The sequence below is a fragment of the Pinus tabuliformis genome, chromosome 5_1 (genome assembly GCF_031772625.1).
Source record: "Pinus tabuliformis cultivar Carrire ecotype Pingquan chromosome 5_1, CPIR1, whole genome shotgun sequence".
NCBI lineage: Eukaryota > Viridiplantae > Streptophyta > Pinopsida > Pinales > Pinaceae > Pinus > Pinus tabuliformis.
In genome coordinates this window covers 935,725,324-935,752,906 of record NC_142305.1, presented here as the reverse complement: position 1 = coordinate 935,752,906, position 27,583 = coordinate 935,725,324, and the positions used below count along the sequence as shown (strand labels likewise).

Genomic DNA, 27,583 nt, shown 5'->3' with positions numbered 1-27,583 from the left:
TGTACTATGGATGGATACTATTTATATATACCAGTTTTATTCGGATGTATTTTATTTTTTGAACAGTTATGAATGGTTGCTCACAGGACTTAACAGTCATTTTTTCCAGACAGGTTTTTTGGACCAAGCCACTATATGGCTGGTTTTTGAAGTGCAGTTCATGCACATATAGAATGTAATTTTCACCCTTATGAATGAAAGTTCGAAAAAAACAGAATGTTAATACATCATTGGTACCATGCCATTGTATTGGCTTTTAGAGTTTTACCAGCTCAAAACAATTGGACGGAAGATTATTTCATTACCTTATTAGTATTTCGCTTCAGTCTGTAGGATTGATGTTATAAACTATAAAAATAAGTACACAAGGGTTCGATTCATTAATAGTTATTTGCATTGGTGAATATTAAGCGAGCTTATAATATACATGGGTAGGCTATTTACACAGAAATGACAAGGCTGTTATATAAATTCAAGAGAACATACCAGTATTAGGCAAACAATATATTTGGCTCTCATTCAAAATTTCCAGCCTGCAAATAATTTGTAGGACTATAAAACTAATCTGCATCATATTTTGTACACGCAAGGAGATCCGGACTTGAGCTTGCCTCCAATGTTCTGAATTTGTGCAGACCATTTTTTTTCAAGCTTATTCCAATCGTAGAATGTGGAATCCCTTTCTTTTCTCAAAAAGTTATAATCTACTGTGTAAAAAATCACCTGCCTTGGAGGTCTTAATAGGCAACCCCTTTGGATTACACTGCACATCATGTTTCTGATACGTACCCTGTTTGAAAGCAAGCTCAGCACCCTTTTCAGCTACAAATTTTGCAAAACGAGAACCTTTCTGCACACTATCCAACACCCTTTTCTCATTTTTCAGAGCATCTGGTAAAAATGGCATAGATGGGGATGACCTTGGAGGAGTTGGAGGTACCAATGCCCACACTTCAGAGAGTAAGTCATTTGGCTTATTGATACTATGTAATATGGATAACTCTTGCATGTCTGCAAAAGTCACAAATTAAAAGTTATTAATACTTCACTACAACAATACTTACGGTTCTACAAATTCTTTGCTAGTTAATCAATTTTGAAGCTATAGAATTACAGACTTCAAGTTGATGCAGCTATTTGTTGTAGATCTTTTTCTGGAATATCTGCATTGGAGCATTTTTAAAGTCAACATTTCAGACCACTCTTCTTGACCATTCTTCAGGACTCCAAAAGTTCAATCTTAATAACACTGAAGAAGAGTGACCCAAAATGTTGATCTTAAAAATACTTCACTGAAGATATTCCAGAAAAATTCAAAAAACACTCCTACTAGCTACAGAATTGGTAACAAATACTTACTTCCAGTAGCAAATTGAAAAATTGGCTTAAGCACTGCACAAGGTATGCTGAAATTCAGATGAGGTATAACTGTTCCTCCACTATGTCTGGCATTACTATCAAAGATGAAAGAAACATACCGAGCTTTTCAGTATAAAATGTACATATATAAAACATCTATCCACAGTTTCCTACCAATGTATTCTGCTATCAACCAGAGTGAATCTAGACGAGTAAATATATACCTTGTCACTAACCCAATCATTCTGCCTTGTGCATTGACTACCACACCACCACTGCCACCAGGATGTACTGCAGCTGTTGTCTCAAGCATTGCTGGGTACACTGAACCAACCTCATCAGACATACGTGACTTTCTAGTATTGACAACTCTGGCTACGACTCCGGCACTGACCGAGGAGCATAGGTCTACAGAACAGACAATAACAGTCAAATAAGCTTCAAATTGTAATGCTGTTTACGTATCATATAGAAGTAGAGAAATTAAGAAGCCAAATTAAGCTCTAACCTGAACGGGGCCCAAACAGACCATGTCCAATTACAAATGCCTTGGAACCTGGACACGGGCTCTTTATTTCAGGAACAATAGGGCACAACTGATTTGGAATCGATTCAATCTGTAACAAGGCAACATCCAAAGGCCCTTTGGAGACATATACAACCCTAGCATCAGACCAAGAACGAGGATGTAAATGATCCAGCCTTACACGAATCCTTCTGTAGCTTTTGTAACTCAAATCCAAGGTTGGACGTGTAATGAGTTTGTCACTAGGAAAAACATTCTCAGTACATTCATTTGTGGAAATTGCCATGGGTGATGAATTGTTGATTTCATTCTCTTGCTGATCATTACATGCACCAGTCACTAGCTGTGATCTGGATATGTCAGAAAAGCTTGTAAACCTTTGTTGTTTACCACTGTCATACTTATTATGAAGTGGTGTTTTTCCAAATCGCCATGGCTCCAAAAGATGAGCATTAGTCAGTATAAGACCTTTTTCATTTAGTACAATACCGGATGCCCATGCTCCATCACCTACAGTGACAAGTACAATTGATGCCATGGCATGATCAATTGCAGATGAAGCACTTGGCAATGTTGATGCACAGAACTGACTCTCCTCTAGGTCACTGCTACAAGAACCCACAGGAAATTGATTGCTCGCCATCTCAACAAGTGGTGAACCAAGGTGTACAGTATTATCTGACTTTTCTAACTTTTGTGGAAGCATTAACCGCAATTCACCTAGGGCAGGTACTAAAGCTTCCCATGTTATTACAAGCTGCCATCAAAAATCTGACATATAAGTCACTTTATTGAACTATGACACCAAACTTCAAAGATAATGTTTGTTTTCAGCTTGCTAATGTTAAAAAAAATAAAGCCATTAAGATAATGGCCCTAATATTAACAAACGGAAATGGTGATAATTTGCATACATGCAAACTTGGGCTATTACCAATCTCTCGACATCCAAATTATTCCTTATGGAAATAATTGATCATCTTCAGTTAACTAACTAATGGTCACTTAGCAACCCTTGTTTGGAATAGAATATTTATTTAAATGTATATAAGATCAACTCTTAAGTGCAGAAGACTCTGGCCTAACAGAGAGGTACCACTATTCCAGCGTTAATTGGGACAAGGCAGCCAACATTTCAGACATACATCATAAACAAGCAAACTCTAAACCAGTAAGTTAAAACCAAGGAAGGCGAATCAATCTCTACAATTGTTTCACTATGGGTTATTCCTTATTTGTCATCCTGCAAAATACTAACTCTATGCTTACAAAAACTGTTATTTAGGCATATACATACAACTATCATAATTTTCCAATGATTTTCCAACTTGCTAGTTACCTGAACTTCTGCCCCACCACCACGTTGTCGTAGAGGTCTTGTCAGGATGCCAACAAGACTTGCTCGGTCACTAAAAACAGGGCTACCTTCCATTCCTGGATCATATGGGCACAGAGATAGTTTAGTAATGAAAGGCTGATTCATTAATCAGCATATGATTCAGATTCAATAGCCACCATATCTCACCAGGTAGGCAGCGAATATCAGCCATCAATAGTGTAGGTTGGCTAGATGCAGGAGGCCATGAATTAGCAACAATGCCCGCTGAAATGCTGCTAGTTGGTGTGAATTAAAACTCAGACAGCTAAGAAATGGAATAAAAACTACATGTATCTCACAAGTATGTAAATACTAAGAAATGTAATGGTGTGCTGTAACTTAGAGGAAAAGGGATGGAAAGAAAGAAAACAAACCTGTTATAAAAATGCAACGGAGACAAGGCTCCAAATGGGGAACCTATTACTAAGAGAAAATCCCCTCTCTTTCTAGGCTCCGAGATGGTTATTTCAGACATAGTCTGCATCAACATGAACCAACTTAACATGCAAATAAAAAGATGCTGAATTGAAACTAGTTACATGGAAAAACCAAAGAATAATGAAAAATTGCAAACATAACTAAATAACTACCAGTTATTACTAACATAAAAATAACTGTCAAAGATTCAAATATTCTCACAAGTCTTCTTGGACGAGCTAATGACAAATGCTGGGAGCCTTCAATACAACATTCTTAACACTGATTCCTAACCAAAATAATCCTAAAACCTTTAAGAAATTTAGACTCATCTCTTTATACAATTGCATATACAAAATCATCTCCAAGTTTATTGCTAGATATTGAAAAGTGTTTTCTCAAATAAAATCTCAGGAGAACAATTTGGATTATTAGAGGAAGATGAGGCAAAGTTGGGGTAGCACAAGAAAATGCATCCATTCAATGAAGGTTAGAAATCAAAGATCGATGGTGATAAATGTAGACCTGTTCAAAGCCTATGACAAGGTAAGTTGGCTTTACATTAAAGTAATTTTTTTACATTTAGATTTTTGTAGCCAATTTGTTGTCTAAATAATGAGTTGCATTTCCTCAGTATCTTTTGTTATTTTATTAAATGAAGCGGCAATCCCTTTCTTCAAATTAGGGAGGGGCCTCAAACAATGATGCCCCCCGTCCCCTCTTCGCTTTCTTTTAGTAGCTGAAGGCTTAAATAGGCTACATAAACAAACAGAAGGAAATGGTAGTGTTATTGTACGAATTAGCGGACTTGCAAAGGTCTGGCAAGGTGGTAGAACAGCACCACATAGGACAAGTGCCCACTATCACCTAGGCACGAGTCCCCACTCTTTAGGCCAACTCTTAAAATGCCACGGGAGGCTTCCCTACACGATCAAAACACTCCACCACAAAATTAGTAGATCAATGCTTACAAATCTCTATTAGGCAATGGAGTCTAGGAGTTAGTTTAGATGATTGCGAATCTGAAAATGATATTCTACAGCAGTAAATTGTAGACCAGCAATCTAATCACTCAATAAAACAGTCAAATAAGCCTCGTAAATGCACCAAATTGAGTGTAAGACAGCCCTTACAAATTAGGAGATAATTACCCTTCATATATTATTGTAAACAATGCTTTTGCTTGTTGTTCTGGGCCTGTAAGTCTGATTTTCTGAAGAAAAACGCAGGACCAGCATGCTAGGTCCCAATTCAGAGCAACCCAAGAGCCTAAAAATGTGCAAAAAAAACTTGGCTATGGGTTGGACCTTGGAGGTGATAGTACTCTGAAATACCTTTCTAATGAGCCTACAAGCACCTTAAACACTGAGTATTCCCCAAGATATTCAAGTAAGAAAATAAACACTTAGTTTTGGGGTCAAATCCCCACTAGGGTAATAACCAAATTTTATTCCTTGTTTGCCCCAAGGGGGCAGCTCAATTGGCGATCACCGTAATATGAAGTCTTTGTGAAGTGTGTTGTTTGAGGTTCAAATCCCCCCCTTGAAAGCCTTGTGAGTCATGCTTGGAGGCGTGTATGGAGGTGCACATGGGTTCACCCAGAGGTTTAGTAGTACTGGTCGAAATCGACCCCATGTCACGAGAATATGAGCCCGGCTCAATTGCCAATTCCTCTAGACAACAGAATAGAAAGAATAGAATAGTTAATCCACAAGTTGAAGACAAAGTGTTTGCAACAAAGAAGCTCTTATTATGGAATTATGATCTCACATTTTCATGACATGGTTTGCAAAGGAGAGAATGCTCTAAATTTATAAATGAGGCTCTTAACAATAATCTTCCTTAGATCCACAAATTTAGGTGCCTTGTCATCCACAAAATCCTTGGAAAATCAGTCAAAAATTTAATTTCATATTACAATACTTAAAACAATAAAACCCTCACAAAAGGAGGTAGACATCCCATCTCACATGTATCTCACAGGTATGTAAATACTAAGAAATGTAATGATATGTTGTAACTTGGGGGAAAAGGGATGTAAATAAAGAAAGCAAACCGATTATAAAAATGCAATGAAGATAAGGTTCCAAATGGGGAACTTATTACTCAAAGAAAATCACCTCTTTCCAGGCTTTGTATCTAAGTTGCACGAAACTCCAAAATGTTTGGAAGTTTCCAAAACGACTATGGCCCGAAACACAACCCCCGGAAAATGGAAACATTTGGCAGAAATGCCATATATATATATATATATATATATATATATATATATATATATATATATATATATATGAGTTAATAACACATTATCTTGCAAGAAAAGAAAGAATGAGACATATAAATGACGTTTTAGAAGGAAATCCAAATTTATATTAACTCCAATAGATGATTACATGATGCAAAAATCCAAAATTAGCCTTTATAGATGAGGCTTTACATCGAAGACTCAAAAATCAGCCTTTATACGTGAGGTTATATGTGTTAAAACTGAAAGAAAACATGAGTTAAAGACAATTAATGGCTACACTAACATATCATTACTAATAGAAATCCTCATACCCATCAACAAGGATAGAACAAGATGCTTGTTCGGCAGAAGAGGCAACTCTACTAGTACTTCCACTTGCACTTGCATCACCACTGGACATTCTACATCCACATCCCAATCTATATGAGGTCCACTTGTATATTCTTCACCCCTACGAGACACAAGGCATCCATTCGAATGCACATATGCAAGGTCCTCTGCCTTCTACAATCCCATCCTATTGTGCTTCACACTATGAATGAAACTATAGGTGCTCCAATTCTATTTTGTTGATGAATGAGTGGAATGACTTGCCACTTGTGATAGAATGAGTGGCAAGACTTTGCAAATAAATACCACTTGCGCCATGACAAGTCCACCACTTAATCACGTCCATGATCCTCCTCTCTTCCAAAGCTGATATGTTTGTAAAATCCTTTAATCTAGTAGCAAAACAAGCAAATTCATGCCTTACATCAGTTTGTAAAGAAGCTAGAAACAACCTCTAAAAGGCTTTCTTCACTCCTTTGGCCACCTCCTTGTCTTTATGTGGGGCCTTCCTCTTCCCATTGCTTTCAACAATGAATTCTTCATCATAAAATTTTGGATTTAGAGCATGTGCCAAAGTGTGCAATGGAGTGTCAAAGCCATTCCACCTCGTAACACTAATGGACCTCACTTGTTTAGCAAAATCAAAATCCACAAAAGGAAGAATGGGAGCCTCTTGTGTAATAATTTCCACAGAATTTCCAACCATGGTATCCATGCCGTCATAAACATCTCCCAGGAAAGGTTTCTCTGTGCTTGCATCTCGGCGAAGATTAAATGCAGGTATGTGAACTTGAGCAAGAAATCAATCTTGCTCCACCAATCTTCATCAATCAACACCCTGCTCACCATACTTTCCTTCTCTGAATCTACCTATCTCCACTTAGCCCAAGTTGAACCCACCACCATACTCATTAATGTAGTTTTAACTTTAACAAGGCGACACAACATGATGAAGTTTGAGGCATACCTTGTCTCAACAACTTTCAACAACTCCAATTTGGAGTATTCTCGATATATTGCTTGAGATTGGTGGTGGTTGGTGATGAATTTTATAATCTCCCTAGCCTGCCCTGTGACCTCCTTAATCCATTATGTTTTTGTCTCAATCTCTTCTAAAATCATATTCAAATTGTGGACAATGCAAGGAGTCCAAAATATGTGATTGTATCTACTCTCAACAATTAAGCCTGCAACTTTGCAAACAAGTGCATTATCTGTGATAACTTGCACCACATTTTTTGGCCCTACTTGTTCAATAGCAAAAATTAAAATATCAACAATGAACTTACTATTTTGACCTCACCCAAACAATCTTCTGCTTTGATGAACATTGCTCCTTTTGGTCATGATGCAATGACATTAACCAAAAGCATACATCTTGCATCAGTTCAGCCATCTAAGATAATGGAAAGCCCTATACTACCCCATGAGTTACGAATTGGTCTCAATATCATCAAGAAGTTGTCTCTCTTTCTTCAGCAAAATTGTTCCAACTTTTTCATAGTTTGGCACCTTGTAACCTTGAGAGCCTTTGTTAATCGCTCTCACCAAATCCTGCTAATATGGGGATCGAACCACATTAAAAGGGATGCCACAAGCAAAGATGCCCCTTGCCACTCTTGAGTCAACTTCTTCTCCCTTGATTATCAAGCATTTTCAACAATTTGCGGTCTTGAATTGGATTTGATGGCTTAGATAACTCTGATTCTACTTCTAGAGCCCTCCTCTTTCTTGCTTCCTAAACAATCCTTGGCTCAATGCTATCATTCACGCGAGGATTGGTAGTGCCTGTGCCGATTTTTCTTCTTTGATCCTTCAACCTTTGAGCATCATCCCTCTCTTTCTTGAATTTAGCCCTCATCTCTGGATTTCTGGTATGTGCACACACATCAACACCCTTTATCTTTTCATGCAAAATGTGAGCCTTCAATCTTGTGTAAGAGCCCTTGAAGGTCTTATCATTTTTGTATAAATTGCACTTCCATTCCCACATATCACCAAAACCCATTTGCTTCACTTTGGTAACATATTTCCATAGAGGATAATATTCTTGTTGCCTGGTTGCTTGAGTAGATTTAGAGGCACTAGAAACACAACTTTGAGAAGCCATGAATGCTACAAAATTAGAAAATGAAACACTCACCCAAACAGTGGTTTCCCATGCCCTTTCTCTTGTTGCCCACGTTCCAAAACACAAATAACTTCTTATTATTGCTATAGGAAGCTCCTCTTGCAGAAAAATGTGTGAGAAATGAGAGAATGTAGTGCCTTTTTAAAGAAAAGAGGAGGCTGATAGCGTTTCTAGAGAATTCTATTTTTTAATTTTCTAGAGAATTCTATTTCTAATTTTTTTATTAATTTTGTTGACCACCACATAAAAAAGTGTTTAGTTAGTGTCTTTGGGTGATAGGAGGAGCCCACACCCTTCTTGACCCCTTATGATGCTCAAAAAACACAAAAAATAACCTTTGCACCTGAAACATTGTCGGTCGTCCTAGACAACATTTCAAAATCGCAAAACGTCATCTGGGACAGTCGGCGGCATTTAGAGGCTATTTCGGTGTTTCAACTCGTTTCAAGTACTAGGACGACTGCTCCTTAGGTGTTTCCTGCAACATAGCTCTGAATGGTTATTTCAGACATAATCTGCATCAACAAGAACCAACTTAACATGCAAACAAAAAGATACATAAATGAAAAGAGTTACATGGAAACATAACTAAATATTTACCAATTATTACTAACATAAAAATTCTTATCGATTCAAATATTCTCACAAGTCTTCTTGGGCAGTTACTCAAGGAAAAATGTTGGAAGCCTTCAATAAAACATTCTTAGCGTTGATTGCTAAAGAAAATACTCCTACAATCTTTGAAAAACTTAGACCCATCTCTTTATACAATTGCATATACAAAATCATCTCCAAGTTCATTGCCAAAATACTGAAAAGTGTTCTCTCAAATCAAATCTCAGGAGATCAATTTGGATTATTAGAGGGAAGATAAATTCATGAGGCAAAGTTGGGATAGCACAAGAATGCATGCATTCAATGAAGGTTAGAAATCAAAGATCGATGGTGATAAAAGTAGACCTTTTCAAAGCCTATGACAAGGTAAATTGGCTTTACATTAGAGTGGTTTTTTTACGTTTAGGTCTTTGTAACCAATTAGGTGCTAAATAATGAGTTGCATTTCCTCGATATCTTTTGTTATTTTATTAAATGGGGCAGCAACCCTTTTCTTCAAATTAGGGAGGGGCCTCATGTTGAGAATTCAATAGGGCAATGAATATGTTAATTATCTTAACTTGATAATTGTTTGTGTTATCTTTTACTTATTAACTTTGTTCGTTATTATTCCAAAGTGCAATACATCAAACAACTACCTAAACAATAAGAACAGTGATACAGTATATACGCTGCAAGCTAGGGCCAAAACCCCTCCTCTTGAGGGGAAAACCCGTAAATCTCTTCTTTGCTTACATCTTTCAATTGACGAATACCATGACCTAGAGACTCAGACAAATACCCTCCAAGATCAAGTCTACCATAGCCTCCTGCTGCAATATCTTCGACCTCCCAGTAGATCCGAAATTCTGCTCCCCAGCAACTGTTGTTACTTCTCTAGGAGACTTCGATCTCCCTCTAATAGCCTTCTTCTTGATTTTGCTTGCCTTGTCTTGAGTCTTAGGGCTACTAATATGCCCTAAGAGACCTTCGCTTTCCTTCCCTTCTCTTCTACTTCCAAAATCGAACCACAAGAGATCCCAGCACAGAAACCCTAACTTCAATCTTCCCAAGAGAGATAGATAAGGCCCAAAAACACTTTGACTACTTCGACTTCCTCTTCTTCACACTTCCTTCTTTGACTTCTTCTTCTTCTGCTTCTTCGCATAAGAGATGAGTGAGTGAGTGATCCAAGTGGAGGACGAGTTCCTTTATATATAGGCTTCTTCAAGGGTGGATGTGGCTCTTCATGTGGGCCAACTTGATAGCTCATTAGGCTGACTTGATCTTGGAGGTATTTTGACACTTTAAAGACAAAATAATTTTTTCTTTACAATTTACAATGTGCCCATAGGATCTTCAATATATGACAATGACTCTTATACCTAGGACAAACCCTAGAAGCACTCAATGGGTGCTTGACCTATAAAATAAAAGAACTTGAGCATGAAACCTATGCTCCAATAATAATAATAACTTCTTTTCATTTTATATTTACAAGAATACATTTTTCACTTATGAAGACCGAACCTATTTACACATTTTTCAAAACTCCCTGTTAACTAGGGAGGTATTCATAAGAGGTACATGGTCATTCTCAATCTGAAGAGATCTCATAAGAAGAGTCGGATTGGTAACCCATCTGTCTAGCATCATATTAACCAGCATTGTCACATAGCAAGGCCTTGACTAACAACTCTATCTCTCCACAAGATCAGAGCACAATGCTGGCAAGACTAATGATGTATAGACACCATTCATCATTGTCTCCCAAGGTACATACTCCACTAGGGGTGTTCACAGAGTATGAACTTCCATTGGACTATTCTTATCTTGGGTAGCTAATCCTCAAAGAATATCGGTCCACTACTACTCTTATCTTGAATGCCCTACCACATTCTCGAAGAGTATCGAATGCCAGATGGTTACCCAACCCTCCATTCTTTCTTCCCAAGTGAAGACAAGAATGTAGTGTCTATCTCTCCCTCTCAATTAGGGAGGTCAAATCAACCAAACCAAGCTTGTCCCTCAAGTATACAGGCTTCTTGTTCTGAAGTGATTTTGTCAATATGTCAACTACATGTTCATCAATGGAGATATATTGTAGCTGCATCACACTATTTATACTAGCTCTCGAATATAGTGATTCTTGTTGTTGATGTGCTGTCTTTCCATGAAACACTGGATTCTCAGACAAACGAATACAACTAGTGTTGTCACAAAGTATCACTGTAGGGTTCATCGGTCCTTCAAACAAGTCGGATAGCAGTTTTCTTAACCATATTGCTTCTCTGCTTAATTCACATGCTGCAATATATTTAGCCTCAACACTACTCAAAGCAACAATGTCTTTCTTTTTGCTCATCCATGAGATCATGGAGGATACTAAATTGAAACATCCTCCCGTAGTGCTTCTTCCATCCTGTTCACTGCCTCCCCAGCCGGAATCTGTATATCCAATCAATTGGACATCATTCCTTGTATCATATTTTAGACAGTAGTTGATGGTTCCTCACAAATATCTTAGAACATGCTTTGCTGCTATCCAATGATCATGCTTTGGCTCCACTTGGAAATGACTGAGTACATTTACTGCAAAACATATGTATGGTCGAGTATTCACCAAGTACATCAATGAGCCAACAAGTTGTCTATACCGGGAAGGATCCACAGAGCTTGATTTGGAACTCCTCAGTCTCTTCAAGTTTGTGATCATCGAAGTGGACATAAGTTTACAGTCCATCATGTCGAACTTCTTTAGAATCTCGATCACATACTTTCCTTGACCCAAATAGATTTCATTCAGTCCTTGCCAGACTTCTAGTCCCAAATAGTAATGCCTCAACCCAAGATCCTTCATGTCAAATTTTGTTTCCAGTTGCTTCTTACATTCTTCAATTCGACCTTCTACACCTGTCAAGCGAATATCATCTACATACAAAAGAATAATTACAGGTTCATTATTTTCAACCTTTATATAAAGGTTCGAGTCAGCAAAACTTTTTGTGAAGCCTATTCTCTGTAGGTATGCATCCATTCTAGTATACCATGCCCTTGGTGCTTGCTTGAAGCCATATAATGCTTTCTTCAATCTGCAAACATATGCCTTCATTTCTTTGACTTCAAATCCCAAGGGTTGTTCTATATAGAATTCTTCATCTATGGTGCCATTCAGAAACACGGTCTTAACCTCCATTTAGTGGATGTTCCATCCCATCGATGCTGCCAGAGAGACTAATGATCAAATCGTTGTATATCTTGCTGCTAGAGCAAATGTTTCTTCATAGTCAATGCCTTCAAGTTGAGAGAAACCTCTAGCCATAAATCTTGCTTTATACTTATCTATACTTCCATCAACTGCATGCTTGATCTTATAGATCCACTTGGAAGTAACCATAGATTTGTCTTCGGGCCTAGGTACGATCTCCCAGACTCCATTCTTCATTATAGATTGATACTCTTCATTCATGGCATCCTTCCATTCTCGATGTTTTATAGCCTCTTCAAAGGTAGATGGTTCTCCTTCTATTAATTTTGTCATGTATGCAGCATACCCAGAATATTTCTTGGGTCTCTTACTTTCTCTAAATGATCCTTGCGTTGCCCCATGACCTTATGCATCAAGTAGTGTGGATTTCAACCAATTAGGTCTTTTCCTTGTTTCTGGAATGACCATGGGTTGAACAGGTTCACTAGGCCCTTCTTCTTCATGGTGTGATTCTTCTCCTTCCTTGTCAACTTCCTCCTCAAATATCGAAAGTTCTTCATCATCAGAATCTATAGAAAGTTCTTTTGACTTCTTGAATGCTATACTCTCATCAAATATGACATCACAACTAACTTCAATGTGATGTCCATCTTTCATATAGATTCTATAAGCTTTCGATGAGTTACTATACCCAACAAATATACCTTTCATACTAGAAGGATCTAGCTTCTTTCTTTTGTCCTTTGGTATATGAATATACACAGGACACCCAAAGATCCGGAGATGATCTACAGACGGTTTCTTTCCAGTGAACACTTCTTCAGGAGTCTTGTTATCTAGAGATTTGTGAGGACATCGATTCTGAATGTAGATTGTTGTCTTTATTGCCTCTCCCCACAGAAACTTAGGTAGATCTTGATCGTGTAACATTGCTTTTACACTTTCTTCAATAGATCTATTCTTTCTTTCTGCGACTCCATTTTGTTTGGGATTGTATGGGACTATCAGCTCCCTCTTAATCCTAGACTCCTTATAGAATGCTATAATCTCTTTAGATGTATATTCTCCTCCATTATTAGATCTTAGTATCTTGATTCTTCTTTTTGTAAGATTCTCCACTTCAGCCTTGAATTCTTGAAATTTTGTAAATACTTCATCCTTGGTTTTCATTAAGTAAAACCAGGTCTTTCTTGAATGATCATTTACAAATGTGACATAGTATAGATGGCCTCTAACTGATTTTGGAGTCATATGGCCACACACATCAGAGTGAATGAGATCCAAGATTTATTTCGACCGCGAAGCAATGCTTCCAAATGGTCTCTTGGTATTCTTTCCCAAAACACATCCCTTGCAGACACCTTCATGATCTTCCTTTAGATTCGGGATTCCATCTACTATGGAACTTAAAGTTGGAAGTATTTTGAAATGTAGATGACCAAACCTTCGATGCCAAAGTTCACATGGACTAATCTCAGTGTGAACTAGGGCTTGGTTTACAAGAGATATTAATCTGTAAAGCCTTCCTTCTCGGATACCAATAACTTTAGCTTGATCTAAGCTTGAGTCTTTTTACCAAACAACTACTTTGCCATTAATGAAGGCTACTCTATCTCCTTTGTCTTCTAAACTTGAAATAGAAAGTAAATTTTTGTGCAAACCTGGAACAAATAGAATGTTGTTGAGGTGGATGTTGCTTCCATCTTCGAGTTTTATGGAAATTCATCCAATGTCCATCACATGATAGCTTTTGTTGTCTCCAAGTTCCACATTTGTAAGTGGATTTTCCTTTTGATAAGGTCTTCAATCGGTTGGAGTGGCCAGCCATGTGCCTTGATGCACCACTATCAATTACCCAGATGTCTTCGTCTTGGAATGTACCAAAGAGAGACGAGAAGAGACCTTCATCCCTTTCATTGATTGATGCTTTCTTTGAAGAGAATAAGAAACTCCATGCTTCCTTGATACCGTTCTTCAGTTGGCTTGCAATTTTCTTGATGACCTTCTTTATTGTAGAGGAGACCTTCAAGGTGCCCTTAGAAAACCAAAACTCTGATTCCATGTTGAGAGTTCAATAGGGCAATGAATATGTTAATTCTCTTAACTTGATAATTGTTTGTGTTATCTTTTACTTATTAACTTTGTTCGTTATTATTCCAATGTGAAATACATCAAACAACTACCAAAACAATAAGAACAGTGACACAATATATAGGCTGCAAGCCAGGGCCAAAACCCCTCCTCTTGAGGGAAAACCCGTAAATCTCTTCTTTGCTTAGATCTTTCAATTGACGAATACCATGACCTAGAGACTCAGACAAATACCCTCCAAGATCAAGTCTAACACAGCCTCTTGTTGCAATATCTTCGACCTCCTAGTAGATCTGAAATTCTACTCCCCAACAATTGTTGCAATTGTTGTTGCTTCTCTAGGAAACTTCGATCTCCCTCTAATAGCCTTCCTCTTGACTTCGCTTGCCTTGTCTTGAGTCTTAGGGCTACTAAGATTCCCTAAGAGACCTTCGCTTGCCTTCCCTTCTCTTTGATTCCAAAATCGAACCACAAGAGATCCTAGCACAGAATCCCTAACTTCAATCTTCCCAAGAGAGATAGATAAGGCCCAGAAACACTTCGACTTTTTCAACTTCCTCTCCTTCACACTTCCTTCTTCTTCTTCTTGTTCTTCTACTTCTTCGCATAAGAGATGAGTGAGTGAATGATCCAAGCGGAGGACGAGTTCCTTTATATATATGCTTCTTCAAGGGTGGACGTGGCTCTTCATGTAGGCCAACTTGACAGCTCATTAGGCCAACTTGATCTTGGAGGTATTTTGACACTTTAAAGACAATAATTTTTTCTTTACAATTTACAATGTGCCTATAGGGTCTTCAATATATGACAATGACTCTTATACCTAGGAAAAACCCTAGAAGCACTCAAAGGGTGCTTGACCTATAAAAATAAAAAGAACTTGAGTATGAAACCCATGCTCCAATAATAATAATAATAACTTCTTTTCATTTTATATTTACAAGAATACATTTTTCACTTATGAAGACCGAACCTAGTTACACATGTTTCAACACCTTAGACAAGGATGTCCTTTATCCCCTCTTCTCTTTCTTTTAGTAGTTGAAGGCTCAAGTATGCTACTTAAAGTAACAAAAGCTAATGGTACTGTTATTGCACGGATTAGCGGACTTGCAAAGGTTTGGTAAGGCGCTAGAACGGCACCACACAGGATAAGTGCCCACCATCCCCTAAGCATGAGTCCTCACTCTTCAAGCCAACTCATAAAATGCCACAGGAGAATTCCCTACACAATAAAAACAATCCACCACAATATTAGTAGATCAATGCCAATAAATTATTGGATGATGGAGTTTAGGAGTTAGTTTAGATTATTGCAAATCTTAAAATGATATTCTACAGCCATCAATTGCATACCAGCAATTTAATCACTCAAAAAAATAGTGAAATACGCCTCGTAAATGCACCAAATTGAGTGTAAGACAACCCTTACCAATTAGAAAATGATTAACCTTCATATATTGCAATAAAAGATACTTTTGCTTGTTGTATTGGGCCTGTAAATCTGATTTTCTACAGAAAACACAGGACCGGCATTTTAGGGCCCACTTCAAGGCAACCCAAGAGCCTAAAATGTGTGAATTAAAATTGGCTATGGGTTGGAGGTGTTAGTACTCTAAAATACCTTTCCAATGAGCCTACAAGCAACTTAAAACAGAGTATTCGCCAATATATTAAAGCTGAAAATAAACACTCAGTTTTGGGGTCAAATCCGCACGAGGGTAATAACCCAGGATTTATTCCTTGTTGATTTTTTATCCTAGCAAGCTTGGGCAAGATTTATGCTTCAAATAATATTCAAATAACTTCAGGAAGCAATAAAATCAAAGGGTAAATGATAGATATACCTTTTGAGGCCAAAATCCCCTTGAAAAACGTTTGTCTACTTTGTAACAAGTGGCTGTAACTTCCTGTTGCAGACCTGCAAACACTTAAACAACAGCTTGTTTCGATGAACATAAGGCTTATCTACACACAACAAACCATTATACCTTTCTTCGGCCAATTGTAAGTCTTTGTAGCAAAACCCAAGTACCAAACGAGCTAAAAATTGGAAAGTTAAGCACAATTTAGGAACTTTATTTTTATTTTTATTTATTTTTCTGAATTTTTATTGTTTGAATATATAAAATAAGGAAATTAAAAATATTTCTGAATTTTGAGAAATTTGTGATGAAATGAAAATATGGCTTACATTTTACCCCACCAATTACCACTTTGTGCCAGATTTTGATCACAACCCCCAATAAATCAACCCTTGATTATTTTATTTGGACAGGATGTGAATTTGGAGTGCATGCACTAACCCCCTCCACTCTTGTCTAAGAATTTCTTTTGGTGCCAAAATCCAACTAAGAGTAGCTCCTTCAATGGAACACCTCCGACTGATGGATCAACTATGAGACTAGATAGATTTAATCCTTTAAGGAAAAACCACCGCTAAGGATTTGTCCAATAGTTAAATTTCAGAAGCCCTAGCTCAACAAGAAAAAGTTGAGGTTTAGCATCCTAGACCTTTTTCCCAAGTCACTAAGTAGCCCCTCAATGCATCGACCCACTTTTGTCTAATTTCTACCATAAACCAAATATTTATCTCATGAAGCACAATATCTTTGCAAGATCAAAGAAGAAAAAGGATAGAATAGTAAATCCACAAGTTAATGACAAAGTGTTTGTAACAAAGAAGCTCTTATTATGGCATTATGATCTCACATTTTCATAACACGGTTTGCTAAGGAGAGAGAGCTCTAAATTTACAGATGAGGGTCTCACGGTTTGCTAAGGAGAGAGAGCTCTAAATTTACAGATGAGGGTCTCAACAATAATCCTCCTTAGATCCACAAATTTAGGTGCTTTGTCATCCACAAAATCCTTGAAGGCTAAGTCAAAATTTTAATTTCATATTACAATGCTTAAAACCCTCACAAAAGGAGGTAGACATCCATCAAAGAGGGTCGTTGTGGGCTACAAAATAGAGGTTGATTTGGCCTTAGAAGGTCAACATTCCAAATTAAACTTGCTTGAAAAGGATTGGAATAATTGTAAAATACTTCCTTTGCTTCAACTTTCCTCAAGAATGTTGTAATATCCCCAATTTTGATTTTCAGCATTAAAGATGAGTTTGGGGAGAGGATGCAATTCTGACACCGGACTTAGGAGGAAAGAGAATATTGCGGTTCTAGTGGAAAGTGGGGTCCACAATAAAGAGAAATTAGACCCAAGGAGGGAACTCTTGGAAGAGAGAGGAGAGAGAAGGGAGTGTGATTAGGAAAGAGAGAGAGAGTGGGGACCACAAGAAGAGAAGGAGACACGAATTATAAATAGAGCAAGAGGCACTCATTTTGGTCATTCATTCATCTATTCAAAAACTTGTCTTTGACATAGCACACTTGAGCGAAAGCCAAGTTTGCAAGTGTTGTTTAGCACACGAGTGTCTCCGAGTGGAGATCTCAACCCTTGCTTCGGTGGATTTCGAGTGCCAGCCCAAGGAGGGAGTTTCATCCTTTTTTTATTGTTCCAGCAGTGGGAGTGGGAGTTTGTGTGGAGGACACACTAGCAGCAGCGTAGGGACTGCGCAGTGCTTGGAGGAGACACACTTGGGAGTTGAGGAGTGAAGGGAGTTTGGGCCTAATACTTGAGGTGGAGTCTGGAGAAGTGTTGTGGGGGCTTTTGGCAAAGCACCACACGCAGCATTTGCTACAGGCTACACTTTTTGCTTGTGGAGGAGGGCCAAGCATTTGGCGTCAATTTTGGAACGTCAAAACTAGGACAAACCCTCTCTCGGTTTTTCTGGGTTTTTGACAAGGACCTTAGAAATAAATTGGCAGAATTTTCTGGGCAAATTTGAGGGGTCGAACAAGGGTCCCAATTCAGCCAGCAGCTAGAGGAGTAGGGGAAATTTGGGCCGAAATTCTGAGGTCAACATTTAGCCAATTCCTTTGTGTGTTTTTGTGGGTTATTGGTGGAGAGCCTAGGGTTAAATTCTCGGAATTTTGAGAGCACCGGAGGAGGCCCTAGCAACCATTCTACACAACCAGCAGCACACTTTCTAGGCATTTCAGCGTAGAGCAAAGGAGAACGAGCTAACACTCTTGGAGGAGATCCCATATTCATCACTTGGGCTTAGCTAGCTTCCCTAGGGCAAGCCCAGGTGCATACTTTCCAAGCACCTATTGTACTTCATGATTTATTAATAAAATGGCTCAACAGAGCAGTTTTTGGCTTTAAAATGGTGTTCTGATGGTTTGGGTAATTTTCTGTGTTTTTGCTATGTTTGCTTTGTGTATCATTGTAAATTTCCATTAGGAATATTACAAATGCTCCCACATTCCTCCTAAGAGCCTTGACGTCCCCCTACAACTAGCATATGGGAATAGCTCTTCTTGCTTGATGATGAAACTTGCATAAGATTTGGTCTTTGACTTGCTTTGAATATTTCTTTGCTTGTCTTAAGATAATTTGTTGGTGAAGAAATCCTCTGTTGTTCCATTCTTTACTTGTTTTGACCTGAAATCATTCACAACTTGTCCTTAACTCTTCCAACATCTCCCTTGATGAAGTTGACTTGGTCCATTTGCCTTTAAAACAAGTCTTCCTTTTTCCTTCCTATTTTGTCTTTTTCTTTTATTGAAAACTCGTCCTTCCTTGACTTCTTGATTCTCGTTGGTCCAAAAGTTCATTTGAATGAGTTGGAGGGCTCACCTAGCCCCACCATGTGGCCAACCTCTTAAAAAAAAATCTCAAGTCTAGATCTCCAATGCCCTTGATTGCATGAAAAATATGGAACTTAGGTTTTTGTAGCAAAAAAAATGTAAATGCCAATACGCTGCTCACTTGCCCATTCAACCAAGGAATGACCTTACAAATGCCTCTGGAAACTCATACATGCCATAAATGTAGAATGGCCCTCTTTGACTGAGCATATCTTCCTCCTAGATCACCATTTCTTAAAAATTCCAAATGGCATGGGAAGTAGAAATTGTGTTGTTTCAAATGAGCAGTTTGACCAATGATCCCTTGAAAACCTGTGCATTAGTATCCGCAAATTGATGGAAAATGGAAATGCCATAATGAATATCTAGGACATGATGAGGACACCAAATCCAAGGAATTCCTACAGACTCAATAAGACAACCATGTATGTTCGGTAAAATCATATAACCAATGCAACCGACAATCAAATTTATCATTACCTTGAGTTTTACTTTTGTATTTGGCTGCTAAGCAAAACAGTGAAACAACTAACCTATGATAAGCAAACTTTGGCGCTTCTTTCATGGCTTGGACAACCCATGTAGTGAACTAACCATCATGAGGAAAAAAGGCTAAGGAATAGCATGATTCACTTGTACTACAACATGCTTCTTTGATTCATAGATCGATTGGGCCTAATATAATGATTCTTTACATTGTAGGCATAAGAACACTCATCATTGTTGTTTGTCAAGGCGCCACGAAAGAGAGATTTTGATTGCGACTCCAACTGGAACCTGCACAAAGATTGTTGTTGTCTCTAGCTACCCCTAATCACATGCACACACAAATCATGAGACAATTGAGAAAAAAGTAAAACATGTTGAAACTCACAACTGCTGGTTGATTTCTTTGGCAAGTAAAATTGAGAACTCTTGAATAATGTTTGAAATTAAACATGTTTTCGTCTACCCAATATTGCAAGATTGAGATCCTTCTTGTTGAATGGGTCTTCATACACCTAGGAATCACAAATCAAGGGCTTCCATGATTGAGAATATTATTTCATATCTTGGACATGGAAATCCCCCTTCCCCACTTGTACATATGCTTGATTGTGCATCAACTGATATGGTTACTCGTAATCAATGAAATAACTTGGTTTGTCATGTAGCCAAAACTTTGTGCTCTTACATCCCTTAGTGTTTGTGTCATATATAGGATCTTGTACCCCATTTGCATCTATCAATCTTGGGGAATGCATCTATAGACTCAAGTGTTGAAAATGTAGCGAGCAAGGTCTTCTCGCTTGTGCCTTAGCCACTGAAGACCTCAATTTGTCCTTCTCCAAGTTTGAGTGTGAGCTCATAGGATAGACTTCAATTGCGGTGAGTTAATTTCCAGTTTATGGGAATAATCATCACGAGTTCATGTGTATTGTTGGAGATTCAGTTAAATGGAAGTCTTCATCAGTGTGGCTACAGGATTGGTTGGCAGATCGAGTTCAGTTAGAACGAGTTGGATCTTCAGCGCTGATTGAACGAAGGACGAGTTATAACTCAAATGATGATTGGAGAGAGAACTAGCTCGACTCAGTCAACTCGTCAATCAAATAAATTTGCACTTGTCGATAGCATGGATCGAATCTATAAAGGAAGGACGAAGGCACAAGTAAATTATTATTGTTTTGTGCACAAAAGATTGTGACAGGATAGAGCTCATGAGGTAGTGTGAGAGAGCCTTAATTGTGGAGCGCAAGAATTGTGTCCTAAAGAATAGGAGCACAAGTGCCATAGGATTTAGGAGTTGATTGGTTGTGCATAGAAAGGAGTTGGGGTCCTAAAAAATAGGAGCCCAACAATGCACTAGGAAATAGTGGTCCGCGCAAAGGATAAGGAGGCCAAGGAGGATCAGAATTGAGACAATACCGCAGGGTTTACAGAGCAAGTCAAGGAGGCAACAGAAGGATCAATTGTGTGCAGAAACCAAGATCAAGTTGTGATCAAGGAAGGCCAAGATCAATTTTATTAGTTGATTTTTGTGTGAGAAGCAAAACACTTTCTCAAGAGAGACAGAGTGCTTTGTAATAGATTCAATTGCTCCAAGGATAATCAATAAAATAGCCACATCAAGCAAGCAGGTCTTTGCTATTGGGTTTCCTAATAAAAAGTGTGTCAATTTGTGTTTTTGTTTTTATCTCTCTGTTTTCCGTTGCATATGAATTGTTAAGAGACTCTATATCTTAGTGAAAGTAAAATAATTTCAATTTTCAGTTATTCATCCAAGTAGTTGTAGAGTTTCATGGAAATTTAACATGGTATCAGAGCAGAGATCAGTATAAAGACCAGCATCAAGTTGATCTCAAGCAATAGGCAAGCTCTAGAGTTTGAAGAACAGAGCAGAGTAATTCCTTGGATAGCAGTATGTCGTTCCTAGGGCTAAGGTCAGATCACAGTTGAGAGGAAGCCTCGAATCTTTGTGCATGGAAGAAGCAGATATATGTAGTGTTCGAGGATAATGGGGTGATTAATTTGTGAAAAACCCAATAGTTCCACCTCAAGATCCCCAACAGTTGGCCTAGCATAACAAGAATGACATCAAGGTGAGGAGGATTATTCTTGAGGGGATCAGAGACAATATTATTCCTCATCTCCATGAGAAGAAAACATCGTATGAGATGTTTAAAGCCATCTTAGATCTGTATCAGGTTTCCAGTGATGTCAGGAAGCTTGCTCCCAAAGAGAAGCTAAGAAGCATTCGGATGAGCAAAGAAGAGCCCATCATCACATATCTTTCAAAGTTCACTCAGATTCAGGATGAGCTAGGTGGTGTGGGTGAGACAGTAGTAGAAAAAGACCTTGTGAGTCTTGCGCTTCTAGGACTCCATAAGTCTTGGTATAGTTTCTAGGATGCAGTGAGCGGCAGAGAAAATTCTCCTAGTTAGGAAAGGTTATGGAGTGACTGCATTGAAGAAGAAACCCAAAGAAGGACGAGAGATGTTAGATCAGCAAAGACAGAGGACGAGGAGAACTTTGCCCTGACAGGCAAAGGCAACAAAGCCAAGGGCAAGAAGGGCCAAGGAGAGGTTAAGTCCAATCAAAGGGGCGAGAAGAAGAAGGATCTAAGCAAGATCAAGTGCTTCCATTGCCATGAGTTTAGACACTATGCCATCAAGTGTCCTAATCAGGAGGAGTCTAGTAAGGATCATCTAGCTGCATCAGCGGAGGTAGATGTGTTTCCTGCCCAGTTCAAGAAATATTTCTCCTTGATAGCTTGCATGGCAAGGTCAGCAAACAGCGGTGTACGATATATTGATTCAGGAGCATCCTTCCACATGACCGAGAACAAGAAGAAATGCAGCCACCAAAAGGAGAAGGACATGAAGTTTCAAATTGAACTAGGAGATGATGGCATGTATGCAGTTAGAAAAGTTGGTACTCTCAATTTTCAGACGGAGTCAAGTAATCCTCTCCATCTTAGAGATGTCCTCTATGTTCCAAGACTAAAGCATAATCTTATTTCAATAACTACCCTTGAGCACGAGGGTTATGATGTCATCTTCAGCAAAGGTCCAACACTTAGCTTTTGAATATATGAAGAAGATAGGTGTGAGGATGAAGAATCTCTACAACTTCCAAGTAGAAACAGGTGCAGCCTTGAGCAGCAAAGCAGGAAGTGTGCAGAGTAGAGAAGTGATGGTTGAGGAGAGCAGAGCTCTAAGGGAGTCCTTAGAGCAAGAGTGGGTTAGAGTAACTAAAAAGAAGCTACTCAAGATAGAGACTCAGTTAGTATCTCAATTTGAACCTCGACTAGTTGGGAGTTGGGCCGACCAATAGGATGATGAGGAGAAGAACCCAGGGCGAGTGGAGGCAACCACTCAGTCAATGACTCCCAGTATAGAGAGATTTCAAGCCAAGTGGGTAAAAGAGTTGTTTGGGGAGAAAAAGAAGAGAGCTAGACCTCCCAATACCAACTTCAGCCAGAGTAAGCAACCACAGAGATACACGGGGTACATGGCACTTATGACTGAGGTGATAGACTCGCAGAGCATGGTTGGAAAGAACAGGTCTTCAAATCAGATTCCACAAAAGAAAGCAAGGAAGTCTTCTAGTTCAGAGGGAGCAACTGCAGCAGTGGAGAATGTGGTGGTGTTGGAGACATATCCAGGTGGAAGAGGTTCTTCCAAAAGTACCTTCCTCGATGAGTGCGAGCTCATAGGATAGACTTCAGTTGTGGCGAGTTAATTTCCAATTTATGGGAATAATCATCACAAGTTCATGCGTTGTGTTGGAGCTTCAATTAAGTGGAAGTCTTCATCAGTTTGACTATAGGATTGGTTGGTAGATCGAGTTCAGTTAGAATGAGTTGGGTCTTCAGTTTTGTTAAAGGAAGGACGAGTTATAACTTCAGTTATTATTGGAGAAAGAAATAGTTTGACTCAATTAACTTGTCAATCACAACTCAAGTTCTAAATTTTCACTTTCCTAATTTAGCATGGATCAAATCTATAAAGGAACGATGAAGGCACAAGTAAATTATTACTGTTTTGTGCACTAAGGATTGTGACAAGACAGAGCTCACGAGTTAGTGTGAGAGAGCCTTTATTGTGGAGCGCAAGAATTGTGTCGTAAAGAATAGGAGCGCAATTGCGCTAGGATTTAGGAGTTGATTGGTTGTGTGCAAAAAGGAGTTGGGGTCCTAAAAAATAGGAGCTCAAGTGCGCTAAGAAATAGGGCCCAGAAGTGCACTAGGAAATAGGAGATCAGCGCAAGGGATAAGGAGGCCAAGGAGGAGCAGAATTGAAGCAAGACAACAGGGTTTGCAGAGCAAGTCAAGGAGGTAGCAAAAGGATCAATTGTGTGCAAGAACCAAGATCAAGTTGTGATCAAGGAAGGCCAAGATCAATTGTATTAGCTGAGTTTTATGTGAGAAGCAAAACGCTTTCTCAAGAGAGACAGAGTGCTTTGTAATAGATTCAATTGCTCCAAAGACAATCAATAAAATAGCCACATCAAGTAAGCAGGTTTTGCCTGTTGGGTTTCCTGACAAAAAGTGTGTCAATTTGAGTTTTTGTTTTTATATTTGTTTTTATTCCGCTACATATGAATTGTTAAGGGACTTTGTATCTTGGTGAAAGTAAACTAGTTTCAATTCTCAGTTATTCATCTAAGTAGTTACAGAGTTTAATGGAAATTTAACATCCAACTCTGTTGAAATCTGTAACTAGCTTCAGTCTTCATAATGTCTATTGTAATCATGATTTTATGTAATTGATATTAAAGAGAAAAGAAATGTATTATTGTCATTCTTAATGCATGGGTTTCATGCTCAAGGTAACTTTATTTATAGGTCAAGAACCCATTGAGTGCTTCTAGGTTTGTCATAGAGTTATAAAGTCAAAAGAGTCATTGTCATACATGTAACACCCCTTAGGCAATGTTGTATCACGGAAAGAAAAATTTTGTAAAGTCAAAAGTGTCATAAAGACCCTGCAAGACCTTGTCAAACAAGTCGACCTCATGGACAACAATTCGACCTCCTAAGAAGCCTATAACCTCGACTTCATTTGGTGAGGCATTCATTCAAGCAAGAAAGAAGTTCGATCTACTCAAGATAGAAGCTGGAGGACAAGGAAAAAGGATGAAGTTCAAGGAAAGGAAGAAGAGAAGCAAGATCGATGTTTTGGACCTCTCTCTCTCTCATGTTAGGGTTTCTAAAGTAGCTAATAGACCAAAGTTGTAGAAGAAACTACTAGAAGTCGAAGTTGCAAAAGAAACTGTCAGAAGTTGAAGTTGCAAAAGAAATTGTTGGGAAAGTCGAAGTTGCAGAAGAAGTTGTTGGGGAGGACAAAGTTGCTAGAAGTTGTTGGGTCGAAGTTGTTGGGAAGTTCCTGGGTCAAAATTTCTAGAAGAGTTCATCAAGAAGGAGAAGTTTGACTTGGTCTTGGAGGGGTCTTTGACAAGGGTCTTAGGTCTTGGAATTCGTCATTTGAATTTTTATAAGAAGAGAAGAATTCTTGTGGGTTTTCTTCTCAAGAGGAGATGTTTTCATTGTTTTGGCCCTGGCTTGCAGCCTACATTTTGTGTCCTCTTGTCTATTTAATCTTAATAGTTTGGTCATTGTTTGATGATAGAAAACACAATAATAATCAAGTTCAAGAAGAAGCTAATCAAGTTAAATAAAAATGCATCACAAGCAATTATCAAAGTAAGAGAAATCACCTAATCTAGTTTCCCCTAGGTTTCTCAACATGGTATCAAAGCTAAGGTGATAACAAGGAAAGGCAAGTTGAAGATCATCCAATTGAAGAAGGACACACAAGGGTCGACCACAAAATCACCAAGGAGTACTCATCTCAAGGGTCACATCATCACAAGGAGAAGACCTCAAGGACCCTACCTCCACTCAAAGAAAGGACTAAACTTTTGAAGAATTTTGAAGCCTCTACATTCTACATTCTTCATCTAAAGGAAGCAAGAAGAAGCATTGCCATCATCATCAAAGAAATCAAGGTGATCTACCCCTAATTGAAGAAAGGATCACATTTCAAGCATACTTAAAGGAAGACGTCTTCATCAAGAAGGCATCTTCTATTATCAACATCATCACAAAGGCATCAAGTTGAAGATATCATCATCAAGGAGTATCTTCACTTGACAAGTATCATTATATTAATGTTTGAATCTACTATCAACATGACTTCATTCTGCAAGGAAAGCAACAAACTAGTTGGGTCATCGAATTTCCTTGCATGGAAGAAGAGGATAGATTTGATCCCCATAGAGAATGAAGTTATAGAATATACTAAGGGTTCAATCTCCAAACCATCTCAAGAGCAATCTCAAGCACTATCAAAATTCATGAAAGGATAGTTAAGGGCTCAAAGAATTCTCATAGAATCAATCAAGGATTTACTCATCCCTTATGTACCAAAGATGGAGACATCGAAAGAAATATATGAAAAGTTGGTAGAATTGTTTTCCATAAGCACTACAGGAGAAGTTATATCATTGAGAACCGAACTATACAAGATGAAGGTATCAAAGGAAGAAGGGGTGGCCTCATACCTTATGAGGGTATCTCAAATAAGAAATCAACTACAAGAGTTAGGGGAAATAATGTCCGATAAAGAAATGACCACCATTGTGCTCAACGCACTACCTGATGAATGGGGCAACTTGGTATCAAGTATCTATGGAAAGAAAGAAGCCAATCCATTCAATGAACTTTGGTCATTACGTAACATTGAAGAAACTAGGTTGAATGCAAAGAGCGATGTTGGATCAAATTAACAAATTCAAGCATATGTTGTCATGGCTAGGAGAAAAGGAAAGTTTGATCCTCGGAAAAAGAAGAAGATTGATATGTCAAAGATATAATGCTATGAGTGTAATGAATATGGGCACTTTAAAAGGAATTGTCGCAAACTCAAGAAGGACAACAAGAAGAGAAAGGAAAGAAATAAATCCCATATCACTGAAGAAGTAGAAAAGCATGAAAAGAAGAAGACGAAGGAGGAGGAAGTGAAAGATCTCTACTATGATTGAAATAATCTCCTTCACTTAGTTCTTTTCAGTCATAGAAGAGAATAGTAAGCATCACAAGTCTGATAGGATGCATTATAGCAAGATAGAGATGACAGCATCATATAATCCTGGAAGGATAGCTGAAGTAGAAAGTCTACATGGTTGTAGCAATCACCCTGATAGAAAGGAAGTAGCTCATTACATCTCCATTGGAAGCATATAAGGACAGTCGAAATAGCAATCTAAATGCTAGGAGAAATTCATCAAGCAAGATAGAAGATAAAGAGATTATCATACATCATCATCATTAGAAAGGAGCATTTGCAAAATGAGGATCATTAAGATCCTCCATTGGAATCTTTGTTAGAAGATTCACCTCTACTTGAGAAGAAGCAAGTGTCTCACAAATGGTCTACATTTCACATTATGTGGGATCTACAAGTTAAAAGGATGATGGTATGATGACAAAGATGTGCAGCATTGTAGGTTTTAACCCCATACAAAAATTCCCTGCATACGAATTCTAAAACACAGAAAATAAACGATGGCGAGAGCATAACACATAAAACAAATATACACAGAGATTTTCCCCTGGATCCCAAAATCGGGCCTACTGGATTGATTTTTCATTATGTTCTTTTCAATGTTACATTACATATATATACATACCAAAGCATCCAATACCATGGACTGAAAACCATCGCGCCCAAAACCATGTGCGAAAACCATGCACAAAACCATAGGTAGGTTCGCCCCAATAATATAGGGTCCAAATCCCCGTGAAGAAATGTTGTCTTCACATCCATCTGTTCTACCTCAAAATCAAAAACAACAGCAATGATAAAAGTAATCTAATAGAAGCTACCTTGGCAACAAAAGAAAAAATTTCACCAAAATCAATTCTCGGCACCTGGGAATAACCTTTTGCTACCAACCAAGCTTTGTATTTCTCCATCTTTCCTCTTGTGTTTGTCTTCTTCTTGAACACCCATTTGTTACCAATGGTTTTTCTTCCAGTAGGCAACTCCACCAGATCCCACGCCTCATTTTTGTGCATAGATGTCATTTCATCAACCATGGCCT

General features: G+C 38.3%; 1 protein-coding gene across 4 annotated transcripts in view; it reads right to left on the bottom strand.

Annotated features, from left to right (window-relative positions):
• Positions 1-664: 664 nt before the first annotated feature.
• The window catches only part of DEG15 (protease-like protein), a 131,592-nt gene continuing 104,673 nt past the window's right edge, over positions 665-27,583 (bottom strand). For 3 of the 4 annotated variants that reach the window (XM_089433199.1, XM_089433200.1, XM_089433202.1), the window contains 7 exons: positions 3,638-3,741; positions 3,411-3,496; positions 3,225-3,319; positions 1,868-2,642; positions 1,584-1,767; positions 1,360-1,454; positions 665-1,011 (listed from right to left, as the gene is read on the bottom strand). In XM_089433199.1, coding sequence (XP_089289325.1) covers positions 698-1,011; positions 1,360-1,454; positions 1,584-1,767; positions 1,868-2,642; positions 3,225-3,319; positions 3,411-3,496; positions 3,638-3,741 — 1,653 coding nt within the window. In that variant the 3' untranslated portion in view covers positions 665-697. The remainder of the gene's footprint in view (positions 1,012-1,359; positions 1,455-1,583; positions 1,768-1,867; positions 2,643-3,224; positions 3,320-3,410; positions 3,497-3,637; positions 3,742-27,583) is intronic. The other variant, XM_089433201.1, reaches the window with a different exon arrangement.